Here is a 13,031-nt window from a genome sequence, read left to right as displayed (position 1 = left end):
TCCTTCTTGCCCTGGCACCTCTGTGGGCTCTTCCAGCCATGGAAAACCAGGGGGCTCCTCCTTGGACCCGAGCCTTGTGACACGTGCTGGGTGTGCTGCTGTCCCCCTCTTTTCTCTTTTCCCCTCTCTTTTCCCCTCCCCTGAAGCCGGAGTTGTTGACTTTTTCCCCCGGCAGGTTCAGGTGGAGGTGGAGCAGTGGGAGGGAGGGACAGCCAGCCCTTCCCACGGGCCTGGCGCCCAGGGATTGGGGCAGCGGGAGTGCCCGGCCGAGGGCAGGGGCTGAACTGGGAGGAGAAATAGATAAACTATTAAAACAGAAAGAAGAAAAAAAAAAAGAGAAATTCCAAGCACTGATCTGGCCGGTCGGGTCGGCTCAAACGGGAGGCGACGAGCAGGAAGCCTGCAGCTGGGGAAGCTTCAAAGGTAAATGCGGCTCTGTTCTGCTTCCCTTTCCATGCTGAAGCCACCTCAGATGAGGTCAGCAGGGTTTCATGCTCACCCCATTCCCTGTGCATTCCCATTCCGGCTCTCCTTGACTCTCCTCCAGCTCTCCATCCTGCTTGCTCCCTCGGCACACCCACCCCACAACTCCCTGGCCACCATGCCTCCCTGCCCTCCTCGCTTTCCCCATGGCCGTGCTCTAGGGAATGCCATGCCCAGCCACCATTCGCACCTCCTCTGCCTCAAACCCGGGGTGTCCTCACGCCGGGATGTGGGAAATGGGAGCCACTGCTGCCCCTTAGCCGGTGCTCCTCTCTCCCTTGTCATCCAACACCGTCATTCCTTGGAGTGAAGGGCTTCGGGGCTTTTGGGGCCTTCCCACACCCCCTGTCCAGGGTGCAGCTTGTTGGAGCTTCCTTATTTCGACCATCAGAGGAAATGGCTTAGGAGTGACCCAGCCAGGAGCAGAGCCAGGCAGAGGCAGCCCCACGCCACCCTTGTGAGCATCTCCCACCCTTTCTCCATGTAAAATCCAAGTGGGCTGGCCCATCTCCATCCTGTCCTCTTCCTTCCCTGGCCATGGAGAAACTCAGTTAATCCTTTAGGAATAAATCATTTCGAGCTGGTCAAGCTGAACACCTACTGGGTGTCTCTCATGTACCTTGATCCCTGGTTTCACCCCACGCCTGGCACTGGGCTGTTACAAAGGGAAGCACCGTGCCTGCATCCCTGTCCCAAGCCAGGCAGCACCACAGAACTCCCCTTCCCATTCCACCAACAAACACGGGGGGACCAGCCCTGCTCCCACCCAAAATCAGGGTGCACCCAGGAGTGCTGAAGCCCCAGAGCGAAGAGGAGCCCTGGGAGAGGCTTTCACCCCTCCTGACTCCCAGAGTTAGGCCGGGCGTTTACCATGGAAACACTGGCACCGTCACATCCCTGAAACTCCCACCACAGCTCCCAGCGCCCGCATCCCCCACATCAGTGTGGGGACAGAGGAGCCTCGCCAGGCTCCGCTCCGCTGTCTGCTCCCGGTATCCGCCTCTTCCCACGGGGCCATGGCAGTGACACCGCTGGTGATGCCAGCCTGGGGAGGGGGAGATCCCTGTGTGCCATCCCCGTGCTCCCCGCTTGCCTGGAACGCCGTGCAGCCGCGCCAATCCCCGGGCACAACCAGGGGGTAGCAACGCGCCGAGGCCCCAGCGCGCCGCGAACACCGCACCCGCCGGGGAGCTCTCCAGGTGGGAGGCCGCGTTTCCATAAACAAAGCAGACCGCTGGTAATTAGCAGGTTCAAGGGCATGTCAGGCTGGAGGCAGCTCTGCAGCCCAGGCAGGGGGTTGGCAGGTGAATGAGGTACCACTGAGACCCCCCCCAAAGCTCTGGTTTCCCATGGCTGAGCTCATTTCCCCACCTCGGTTTTGGATTTGGGCTGAAGCCACATCTTTTAAATCCTGCAACCCCCAGCTAGTCATTAATCATCTCCCACGCATAAATGCACGGTTGGGAAAGCCAGGCTGGCAGTCAGTGCAGGGAGGGCAGTGACACAGTGGCCACCAGACCGTGGGTGGGACGTGGCTTTGGCTTTGCCGCAGAGCAGCACCCACCACCCCCAGACGGAATGGCTGCGGGGGCCGATGGGGGTGGCCGGGCCCTCCCTGTGCCAGCACTCACGGAGCTATTCCCGGTTTGTCCCAGGCCCAGCCCGCCCCGTGGCGGAGGCAGGTGGACTTTGCCTCCCCCGGAAGACGCCGCGTGAGATGCTGGCAGCGCCCGCGCCTGTCACCTGAGCGTGCCATGGCAGGTAGGTGAAATCCCAAATCTCCCCTGTTCTCAGCTGGGAAGGGTCCCTGTGCAAGCTCAGCTGGGGGTCCTGCTCTGGTGTCACCTCTTAGGGTGCCGAGGGTCTTTCCCAGCCCCCCAAACTGGCTCAGCCCGTTGCTAAACAGCCAGGAGCACCACTCACTGCCAGACCCCCAAGGCAGAGCTTGTTTTTCCGGGATGGCTACAGCAGTCAGGTGGCCTGAGGGGACCTGGATCAGCTTCCCCATCCAAACCCCCTCCCCTCTGTGCCCCTCAGACCTTTGCAGCGTGCCCCCCGAAATCCTGGTGCCGGCTGCCAACGAGACGCTGGACCTGGTGCTGGGGAGCCAGGTCGAGCTGAACTGCACCGTGCGCTGGGCGGGCACCGAGCGCTGCCAGGCCATTCCCGCCTGGAGCAAGGATGGGCAGTGGCTGGACAGCGGGAGCAGCCAGGACACTGTCTGGTAAGGAGCCCACCCTGGGGACATCCATCCATCTGCTTTTGGGGGGTGTCACCACACGGCCCAACCCACATCATCCCCGTGTGGTGACATCAGGTCCGGCCAAAACGCCTCGGAGCAGCTCCTGGCCAGCGTCCTGCAGCTCAACCTCACCCACGATGCCGATTTCGGGGTGTTTGCCTGCTGGATCAGCAATGCCACAGCCACCTTCACCCTGCAGCGAGCAGGTAGGGACCGGCTGGGGACAGGGAGGGGGCATCCCACAGAGAGCCCAGGCTCCTTGGGGGACTGAGGAGAGTGATAGGGGCCCTGCTGCCTCTCCCACATCGGGGTGCAAACCTGCACCAAACCCATGGATGCTGCTCACCGTGCCCTTCTCTGTCGTGGCAGAGGCGGCGGGGCACGTGCCAGCAGTGCTGGCAGCCCTCCTGGTCCTGGTGCTCCTGGCGCTCCTGGCTGTGCTCTACGTCCGGTGCCGCCTGAATGTGCTCCTCTGGTACCGGGACCGCTACGGAGAGCTGGAGATCAACGGTGAGCCGGAGGTGACACCCCACTGGGAACAGCCTCCCGCCGTCCGGGGGGCTCACACAGCCCTTCCCATGTTATCCCTGCTCCGTGGATCTCCCCAGATGGGAAGCTGTACGACGCCTACGTCTCCCACGCCACTGCCCCCGACGACCGTAAGTTCGTCCACTTCATCATGAAGCCGCAGCTGGAAAACCGCCATGGCTACAAACTCTTCCTGGACGAGCAGAACATCCTGCCCAACTCAGGTGGGCACCGCGCAGGGCTGGGCAGCGGCTGACACAGGGACCTGGGGGGGCTTTACACCCTTTTTGCCCACAGAGCCATCAGCTGACCTCATCATGAACGTCAGCCGGTGCCGGCGCCTCATCGTGGTGCTCTCCGTCGCGTACCTGGAGCAGGATTGGTGCAACAGCAGCTTCAGGTAGGAGCAGGGCAGCTCCCACAGGAGACGAGACGGGCTGGCGGCTCCCTCACCCTCCTGTCACCCGCCTGTCTCGCAGGGAAGGGCTCTGGAGGCTGCTGGAACTTTCCAGGAAACCTATCTTCATCGTTTTCGAGAGCCAGTACCGGGAGATCACTCACCCTGCCATCACCCTGCTGAAGCAGCACCGAAGCACCGTGACCCTGCTGGTGTGGAGAGCCAGCTCCATGGTGAGTGCCGAGCAGGATCCTGACCGCCTCCAGAAGCCCACTGTGCCAGCCTCCCTGCTGCCCTTAGGGGCTGCCCCATGGCAGGACCCATCCCACCAGCACACCCCTTTCCATTCCCAGCTCCCCATTTTGGGTCAACCTCCCTGCTGCCCTCTGGGGGTGCACCCCAGCTTCCAGTGCTAAAGAGCAGGTTGGGGCACTCACCTTTTGGAGGACATGTAAAAACCCAACCAGAAGAGCTCTGGATCTGGGAGCTCACCCCCCAAACCTGCATGGTCAGGACCCCATGACACTCCAGGGCTTCCCAACCTTTGGGAGCTTTGGCCCAGGGCCTCTCCGGCCATTTTGGGGCCAGGCTGGGAGCCGGAGCCTTGGGGAGCGTTCCAGCAGGTCGGGCCGGTTTCTCCGCCGGCGCGTGGGCACGGTGCCACGCCGGAGCACAGCCTCACCTTGGCCGAGCTCCCAGCGCCAGGAAGAGGGAGCCAAGCCCGTGAAACTGTGCGGGGCCGTGCTCCAGCGGTCCCGGCCCGGCTCATCCCCTCCTGGCCCCTGCAGACCCCATCGTCGGACTTCTGGAAGGAGCTGTGCCTGGCCCTGCCACGCAAGGTGTCCTTCCTGGGGAGCGTGGGGGACCCGCAGACCCAGCTGCAGGAGGACAAGGACCCCATGCTGATTCTGCACAGCAGCTACCTGGACAGCGCGGGAGACTTGGACCCAGACGGGGACCTCGGCACAGGTCCGTGTCCCTGCTGCTTCTCCCGAGGGGACAGATGTACGCTGGCGGGCACTCCTGGGCTTTGCCTCCTGCTCTCCAGTGGCGGCGGGGTGGGTCCAGCCCCTTCCCGCTCCACCTAAACGCCTCTCCCTGCTCCTGCCAGGCCTCCGAGGGCGCGTCTTCGGAAGCCCCCCGCCGCCCCGCCTCGGCGGCCACAGCGCTCCCAGGGCTCCGGCATCCAGCGGGACGGAGGATGCGCAGCTGCGGGACGGGCAGCGCTCCGAGCTCGACGTCTCGGATCTGGGATCGCGCAACTACGGCGCCCGCACAGACTTCTACTGCCTGGTGACAGAGGATGACATCTGAGCAGGACCACAGGTGTCCCCCATCCCTGTGGGGACGCATAGACCAGGGTCAGGGCCGAGGAGCCCAGGAGTTATGGGATCAGAGCCACGGCCATGCTGGGAAAGCAGGAGCTAGCTCCAAAGTGGAAAAGTGGAAAACTGCCACCAGGAGCACCCTGCCCATAATACCTCAGTGCCACCCCTGGGTGCCACCCAGGTGGCTGGGCCGCGTCCCTTGCAGTGGGTGGCAGGGACCTTCTTCCTGCGTGATGGACAAGTGCCGGCATGGGTGATGCTCTCCAAGGAACAAGGTGCCCCAGCCCTAGGGAGTGCCCGACAGGAGTGGTGGCAGCACCTTTGTCCCGTGTGGAAACCCCCGTGACAATAAACGGCTGCTGCACCCACTGGGTCTATCCATGATGGGAACACAGGTGACATGGCGTGGCCTCCCTGCCACAGGCAGGGCTTTGGTCTGTCCTTCCCACACCAGTGTCCCACAAACTCAGAGCCATGCCAGGCACCACAGGGTGAGCTCACCCCGTGCTGGTGTCACTGTCCCCTCTCCCGGATGCCATCCAAACACAGGTGCATGCAGGCATCACTCAAGGCCTTTATTTCAGGGGTACACAGGGCCGGGGGGGTTGTACACAGAGAGCTGCAGAGCCAAAAACCCCGTGACCCCGAGCTGTGACTGCACCGGTGCCGCTCACCATGGGGGCCACTCCAGCCCCTCCACCCGCTCCCCCCATCCTCCCACCCCTCTACCTACTCTACATCGTGCCCCCCAAGCATGGCGGCTCCCCCAGCCCCAAATCCACTGGCAGCCCAAAGCCACCCCCAGCCCACCCGTGTGTCCCCTCCCAGCCACCACTGTGACACAGAGAGCTTTGGACCCGTCCGCACCCAGCACCGGGGACACCAGGGGCATCTCCCCACCCATGGGGTGACACTGCTCAGCAAACACGACCCGGCCGGCCCTGCCCGGATCCTGCTCCTGCTCTGCCAGCAGGACCCAGCCCTGGCAGCAGCTGGTGAGGAGCGACAGCAGCGGCTGTGCCACCCTGGGACAGTCCCTACAGGGTGACAGATGGAGCCCTGCAGCCCCCCCAAGCTTCCTGCAGTGAGGGCACCGGCAGCCGCATCAGGCACAACCCCCTGCCCACCCTCCCTGGCAAAGGGGGATGGCAGCGCTGTCACGGCGTCACTTCCCGGCTCCCTGCAGGCACTGTGCCACCCCATAAACTGTGGGAAATCACCTCACAGCCCTCCAAGCCCCCAAGCCATGCAAAGCCCCATCCCCACCCAGCCAGGGCAGAAGAAAAGTGTAACCCACAGCACATCCCACACTGGCACGGGGCACGGAACACCCCCCCTGGCCCTGCGGCTCAGGGAGCTGGCATGAAGCACCCCCAGAAGCCCCCTTGCCCCAGAATTGCTTTACAGGAGCCTTCCCAACTCCCAGCAGCTCCTGCCCCCCTGTCAAGCTGCAGGACAAGCCAAGTTTTGCAGACAGCTGCCTGAGAGTGGGGAAGGGCCCCCCCAAGGGGTGCCACAGGGCAGCCCCCCCTAACTGGGGTCCCAGTGGGGCCCCACAGCACAGCCAAAAGCAGCCACTGGAATTAAGGCTGGGCAGGAGGGAGGACAAGTGTACCCCAGCCAGGGAAGGGGACCCGGCAGAGGGGGGAGGCGCATGGGATGTTGGGATTAGGCTACAGAGCGGGGGTCCGGCGGCGAGCAGCCTGCCCACGGCACGGCCAGCAGCACGGAGCATCCCAGCGAGGCATTCCAGCTCTCAGGGAGTCCTCACAGGCTGAGGAAGTCCTCCTTCCGGTACCCCTTCTGCAAGGAGACAGCCCCGTCAGGCACACGGAGCCCCTCTGCTCTGGCACTGACAGGCCACACTGTCCCCACCCCACCTGCTCGGGGATGTCCCCACATCTGAGGAAAAGCAGGCGTGGAATGGGGCCCCACCATACCCTGGGAAGCATTTAGGCAGTGTGGCTCTCCAGGATGAACCCTCTGGCCTTGATTCCCTAGGGATCCTCCCCACCGGCTGCGGGAAGCTCTGGAATGGGTACGTACCATCTTGAAGTCCCGGTGGAGCTTGGTGTACTGCCACATGTTTCCCAGGAGGCTGGCGGCGGCTCGGGAGGACTTCTCATTGTCCGAGCTGGGAAAGGGACAGGATGCAATGAGGTTTTGGGGACCACTGAGCATGGGACGGTGCCCACCAGCCCAAGGTGATCACCCCAGAGGGATTAGGGGTTTAGTGTGGGTGGGGAAAGACAGGAAGTGAACATCTGGATCCCACCACAACAGGCAGGAGCCGAAAGAGGTTCCCTGATGGAGATGGTGGGGTGTCCTCATGGAGGACAAAGGGCTGGAAGGTGGCCATGAGGCTACTCTGAGCCAGTGTGGGGACTCCCAACACCAAGGCTTGGGAAGGGAAACATGACCCTATTCCACTGTGCTGAAGCAGGGAGGGAGAGGAGAGCAGGACAGGAGCCCAGGTGTAAGCAGGAACATGGCAGCTCCCACCTGTCCCGTCGCTTCTTGATGAAGAAGAGCTTCCTGAGGCCGTCGAAGTAGACGATGTCCCGGGCAGCCATGGGGCTCTCCACCACCAGGTTGTTGAGCACCGCGATGATGTTCACGATGACGTCGGCAGGCGGGGCCTTGTCCCCGACACTCCCTGGCAGCTTCTCGATCAGGTGGCTCACCACCTTGGTGGCTGTGGGCAAAGGGCACATCAGGGCTGGTGGCCAGAGCCATGTCTGGGAACAGGGGACGGAGCAGCCTGCAGGCTCAGCTGCAAGTGAGGATGCAGCAGGCAGGATGGGGTGGGGATGTGGCTGAGGATAACGGGAGGCAAAGAAAAAGGTTGGGAAGCAGCCCCCCCAGCCCTGGTTCACCCCCGGCACTCACACATCTCGTCCTTATTTCGGGCGTGGCGGGACAGGTTGCGGATGAGGCCAGTGAGGGAGCGCAGCTGGTGGTGGTCGGCGGTGCGGACACGGTCCAGCACGGGATTCAGGATGCGCTCCTGCTCCAGCGCCAGCCGGCTCAGCACACCCGCCCACTGCAAGGCAAACACCCCCTTGGAGACTGCCAGCTCCCTCCTCCTCCTCCTCCCAGTCACTGGGAGCAGCTCAGGTGAACCCTGCCCAGGTGCCCCCGTCCCAGCACGGCTGTGTTGGGCAGGTGGTGGGGACCCCCTGAGCCTCACCCTGCGGTCCCCGGCTGTGATGTTCTGCAGGGCGCCCGAGGCGGCCTCTGTCGTGTGCTTGTTGAGCTCGCAGCGCTGCAGCAGCCGGTTGTAGATGCCCACGATCTGCGGGTTCCAGAGCCACTCCATGCCCTTGGGGTCCTTGGAGACCTCCGTGAAGGTGACGATGTCCGCGTTCAGGTAGTGCTGAGGGACAGGGGCGTTGTTAGACTCCGGGGGCGTCCCCTCCGCAGCGTCCCCTTTACCCTGCCTGCCCGGCCTGAACTGCTGGGCAGGGAGCTGGCAGGTCACCTTGGCTGCATCACGCCCAACACCACGGAAAAGCAGGGATTCAGCACCCTGATTCACCCCAAACACCTGATTCACCTTCCTCTGAGCTCACCCCTGTGTCCCACCCACCAGCCGAGGCTGGCGTCCACCTCCGCCCTGGCATCACCTCCACTGCCAGCACTTCCCAGTGCCAGCTCCACCCCAGTGACACGGCCGGGACGTGCCCCCACTGACCTCCCGGGCTTTCTTGCTCTGGGGGCTGAAGCAGCCCACCAGCTCTCCCGTCACCGTGCCGCCGGCATTCCTCCGGTGGCCCTCGAGGCGCTGGAGCGAGGACGGGGGCATCTCGTCGTACAAGCGGTAGGAGAGGTTGCGCAGGACACAGACAGCGTTCTCCACGCTCTGGGGGGCACAGGGGGACATGAGGGTGTCATCCCTGGGCCACCTGCAGGGTGTGTCCAGCTGGCACAGGTGCTCCATGGCAGAGTCATGACACCAGCTGTGCCCACGGAGTCTGGACAGAGCCGGGCCGGTTCTCCCAGCGTCACACCATGATGTGCCTTTGCACAACGGGGCACGGGAGCAGCAAGTCAGCTCCCATAACACCAGCTCGGGGCTCACCTTGTCCTCCGACTTCCCCACCTCCAGGGAGCTGTTCACATAGTGGATCATGGAGTCCACCAGCCCGTGGCACTCGCGCATCTTCTGCCGGGTCTGCTGGCTGGCAGAGCTCAGGTTCCTGCAAGGGAATGCGGTTCTGTCACGGAGAGAACAGGATCCCCCACAGCCAGCCCTTCCCGAGTCCAAAAAAAAGCACTGCAGACAGTGCTCCTGTCTCTTCCTCCCTTCAAAACTTTGCTCCCAGTGGGAGGACCTGGAGGAGATACCTGAGGAAGCCGGTGGAGTTGTAAAAGATCTCTGCCTCTGAGGGGTTCTGCTGGATGACACCCGAGCCCCCCAGCCCAGAGAGAGGGACCAGGACCAGGTCTGTGAGCTGCTCCAGTGTGTCCCGGGCCAGGCGATCCTTCAGGTTGTCACTGGAGGATAGATTCCACAGGATCCCTGCACAGAGAGGGACCCTCAGTACCAGAACGGCTGGAGAGCACATCCACCCCAACTCCCCTCCTGGGGGGCTCATGCTGGTGACAACCGAGCAAAGGGATCATCCCCGTGGAGCACCATCCCAGCTCTACTCACACGAGGGGAGCAGAGGACCATCCCTGGGGGAGGGGGACCCCTGCCCACCCCGCCGTTGTCCCCAACCTGTGACATTCTTGCGGAGCTCGTCGTCGGGCTCCCGCAGGGTGCGCATGAGCTCGTAGATGCCGTTCTCCTCCACCAGCGCCAGCTTGTTCTCGGCGTTGTCGTAGATGAGGTTGCGCATGGCGCCGGTGGCGTGGCGCTGCACCTCCTGGTTTGGGCTGTTGAACAGCTTCACCAGCTTGGGCATGGCCTGCAGGCTGCGGGCCTGGGGGACAGCCCGGGGGGTCAGACACGCTGTGCTCCCGGGGCTCCCTCGGGCCCCTGCACCTGCCTGAAGTGTCAGAGGGGCTGGGAAAGCCCCTGCTCCCACCCTTCCGGGGGCTCACCTGCTTCTTGGCGCTGCTGTCGCTGTAGCACTTGTGCTGCAGGTAGGCAGCGCCCAGCACCTGCAGGTTGGGGTCACTGGCGATCAGGTACTTCACTGCTGAGGGCAGGTCGATGTCATCAAACCTGGAACCACAGCCAGGTGAGTCCCAGCAGAGCGTCCCACATCTCCAAAGAGCCCCACCAACCCGCCTCCTTCCCAATGTGTCCTATGCAGGGGACTCCATTCCCAGGGGGATAAGCATCGTCCTCCTGCCATGTCTTAGGATATGTCCATGGAGGAGCCAGGGTCAGAGGCAGGACACTCAGAGGTCAGCCTGTGCTGTGGTCCATCACCACGGGACCAAGCTGCACCCACAATCCCACCACTCTTCCCAACATCCCTTGTGCCCAGTGGGAGCTGGAGGGGGCTGCCCTCCCCCAGAAGGTGACCCCAGCGGGGACAGGGACCAAGACACCCCGGAGCAGCCCCCGGCCCTCACCCTCCGGCGTGGTGTCCGAGCAGCGTGCTGTGCCCGTTGTACATCTCCATGGCGCGCGGCTCCGATAGGTGGTGGCCGGACTCGGCCAGGCTGCGCACGGACGGGGCGCGAGAGCTGTGCTCCCCCAGCCCCAGGAAGGCGCCGCTGCCTCCCGCCGGCACCGTGCCGAAGGAGCCGGTGCTCAGCCGCGAGCGGTTGTTGCTCTGGAAGCGCTGCAGCGTGCGCATGGCGGGCGCGCGGATGGTGCGGCTCGGCGGCCCCTCGGCGCCGTCCAGCCAGTCGCAGCCGGCCTTGGCGGCCGCGCCGGAGCTCAGCTGCCGCTCGAAGGCGAAGGAGCGGCCGAAGCCGCCGGCGGCCTGGCTCTTGTAGAGCTGCCGGTGCCCCGGCGCGTCCAGCTGCTCCGACAGGACGCTGTAGCGGTCGTCGGCGAGCGGGAGGGGCCCGTCGGCCAGGCGGAGGGAGCGCAGCGACAGCGTGTCCAAGTTCTGCCGGCAGCGGAAGTTGCGCTCGTGGAAGGAGCTGGGCCGCGGCGAGGCGGAGGCCACCTGCGAGGCCGCGTAGCCGGCGGCGTAGGCGCGACCCTTGGCCAGGCCCCCGTTGCTGATGGTGGCCACGCGCTTGTGCGGGGTGAGGTCCACGGCCGAGCGCGAGGACCAGCCGCTGCCCCGCAGCGTGCCGAAATCCTTGGCCAGCGGCTGGTACAGCTGCAGGGGGAGAACGGAAGGTTAGGAGTCCACCCCTCCGCCCTAACCAGGGGAGCTCAGAGCTGTCCTCAGCACGGCCGAGGTGGTGGGCAGGGGACAGAGCCCCGGTACGTACCGAGGCTTTGGGATCCACACCGTTGCTCTGGGAACGGGAGCTGAAGGAGGAGCGCAGGGTCGAGCTGTACTGACCACCTGCAGGAAAGCCCAGAGGAGGCAGCGTAAGCATGGGCAGGGCAGGAAGGGATCTGGAGATCAAAGATGGCCCCAGCTCATCCCAGGGGGACCTGCTGCGGGAACCCTGGCAGTGCAAGCAGAGCTGGGGGGACAAAGGGGTGAGAGGAGGCCGCCTTCACCTGCCCGCTGGCCACGGGGAGCCGAAGTGGCCTCCCCGCCCTGCCTCATGCCCCGACGGCGAGGGCACTAATTGCCACCTTGGCGGGGACGCCGCGGCTCGGCCCGGTCCCCCCTGCCGCAGCTGGATCAGCAGCCCAGGCATCCCCGACAGCCAGTCCCGGCTCCCCCGCCCTGGGAACAGGACCCTGGCTGGGACCTGGACACCCCAATGGCACCTCACGCTGCCCATCTGCCCTGCCACCGCCCCGGGGCCGCCGGCGGGACGGCACAAGGACACCGCCAGGGCTGGTGGTGCCAGGAGCAAGTCACTCCCGGGGCAGCCCTCGGGGTGTCAGAGGGGCTCTGTCCCCACCACTGGGACCCCCGGCACGGGGGTCGGGGCTCGGGGGATCCCGGCGGTGCCGGGCGGGGCAGCAGGGCGGAGGCCGCCGGCGCAGACGTTAAATGGAGGAGCTGGAGCCCGGCCAGCGCTGCCGCTCAGGGCTGGGGGGGCTCTGCCAGGGCGGGAAAATCCTCCCCCCTGCCAGCCCAACGCAGGGTGTGGGACCCCACCAGCGCACAGCCCTCCACGGGCAGGGGGGGGAAACTGAGGCAGGACCCTGAGTGGGGTGAAACGAGCCCACGCTGGGGCCGAGCTACCCCTGGTCCCAGCGCTGGGGATGCTCGGGGGCGTTCAGGGAACTCGGTCAGGGTGGGGGGCACCCCCCAACCCGCAGCCAGGGTGCACCCAGAGCCCAGTGCCGGCAGAGAGGCTCCCACCACCCGTCCCACCGCGTGTTCCCAGGGCGTCCCGGGGGGTCTCCCACCTCTGGTGCCGTCGGGGAGATCCTCGGGGCGGGCAGGCGCTTGCCCCCGCAGCATCATGCGGATGCGGACCTGCTCCTGGACACGGGCGCTGCGCAGCCGCTGGGCCTCGGCCGCCTCCCGGCCCCGCTCGTCCAGCTGCCGGTCCGAGGGCAAGGCCAGGGAGCAGACACCGGCCTCGGGCTGCAGGGCCGACAGCAGGAACGCGTTAGTCTCCTGCATGGCGACGAGGGGCCGCGGCCAGCCCGGCCGCCCTGCGCAGGTGAGCGGCGGCAGTGGCGGCGTTCCGGCGTTCCCCAGCCGTAGGGAGGCTCCGTCTCGGCCCGTCCGTCCCGCCCCGCCGCCACGCCTCGCCGGGAAAAGGAGGGGGCCCCACCGGGGCCACTGTCACCACTGACACCATCACCACCGTCACCGCCACAGGTGGAGGTGCCCAGGGGTGACCTCGCGGGGACAAGGGAGACGGGTGGTCCAGCGGTCTGGGGGTCCGACCTTGGGAAAAGTCAGGATCCCCTCAGACAGTCACCCCCTGACTCCTGGGCAGCCACACCAGTGAGCCCCAGAGCCCCACACTGTCCCATCAATGAGCCCAAGACCCCCAGGCAACCTCCCGGGAGAGCCCTGGGCCGCCCAGAAGCGTCCCCCCTTGATCCCTGCCGTTG

General features: G+C 65.3%; 2 protein-coding genes across 2 annotated transcripts; one reads left to right on the top strand and one right to left on the bottom strand.

Moving 5' to 3' along the window:
* Window positions 1–244: 244 nt before the first annotated feature.
* On the top strand, window positions 245–5,347 carry SIGIRR (single Ig and TIR domain containing). Its single transcript, XM_066187162.1, has 10 exons — window positions 245–423; window positions 2,139–2,244; window positions 2,521–2,707; window positions 2,801–2,931; window positions 3,095–3,235; window positions 3,334–3,477; window positions 3,551–3,653; window positions 3,733–3,883; window positions 4,439–4,619; window positions 4,762–5,347. Exons 2-10 carry the CDS (start codon window positions 2,238–2,240, stop codon window positions 4,962–4,964), a joined length of 1,248 nt encoding a protein of 415 aa, XP_066043259.1. The 5' UTR covers window positions 245–423; window positions 2,139–2,237; the 3' UTR covers window positions 4,965–5,347.
* A 333-nt stretch (window positions 5,348–5,680) lies between these two features.
* PKP3 (plakophilin 3) lies at window positions 5,681–12,591 on the bottom strand. The gene is made up of 13 exons (XM_066187161.1): window positions 12,372–12,591; window positions 11,327–11,403; window positions 10,508–11,211; window positions 10,028–10,151; window positions 9,702–9,906; window positions 9,326–9,500; window positions 9,060–9,177; window positions 8,673–8,840; window positions 8,169–8,354; window positions 7,868–8,021; window positions 7,481–7,673; window positions 7,025–7,112; window positions 5,681–6,781 (listed from the first exon to the last, which is right to left on the bottom strand). The coding sequence occupies exons 1-13, from the start codon at window positions 12,589–12,591 to the stop codon at window positions 6,746–6,748; spliced, it is 2,448 nt and encodes an 815-aa protein (XP_066043258.1). The 3' UTR covers window positions 5,681–6,745.
* Window positions 12,592–13,031: the final 440 nt, after the last annotated feature.

The sequence above is a fragment of the Chamaea fasciata genome, unplaced genomic scaffold (assembly GCF_029207755.1).
Source record: "Chamaea fasciata isolate MVZ Bird 193981 ecotype frontalis unplaced genomic scaffold, bChaFas1.0.hap1 SCAF_7, whole genome shotgun sequence".
Classification (NCBI taxonomy): Eukaryota; Metazoa; Chordata; class Aves; order Passeriformes; family Sylviidae; genus Chamaea; species Chamaea fasciata.
The sequence above is the reverse complement of the archived record's forward strand: the minus strand, read 5'-3'. Positions and strand labels throughout refer to the sequence as shown.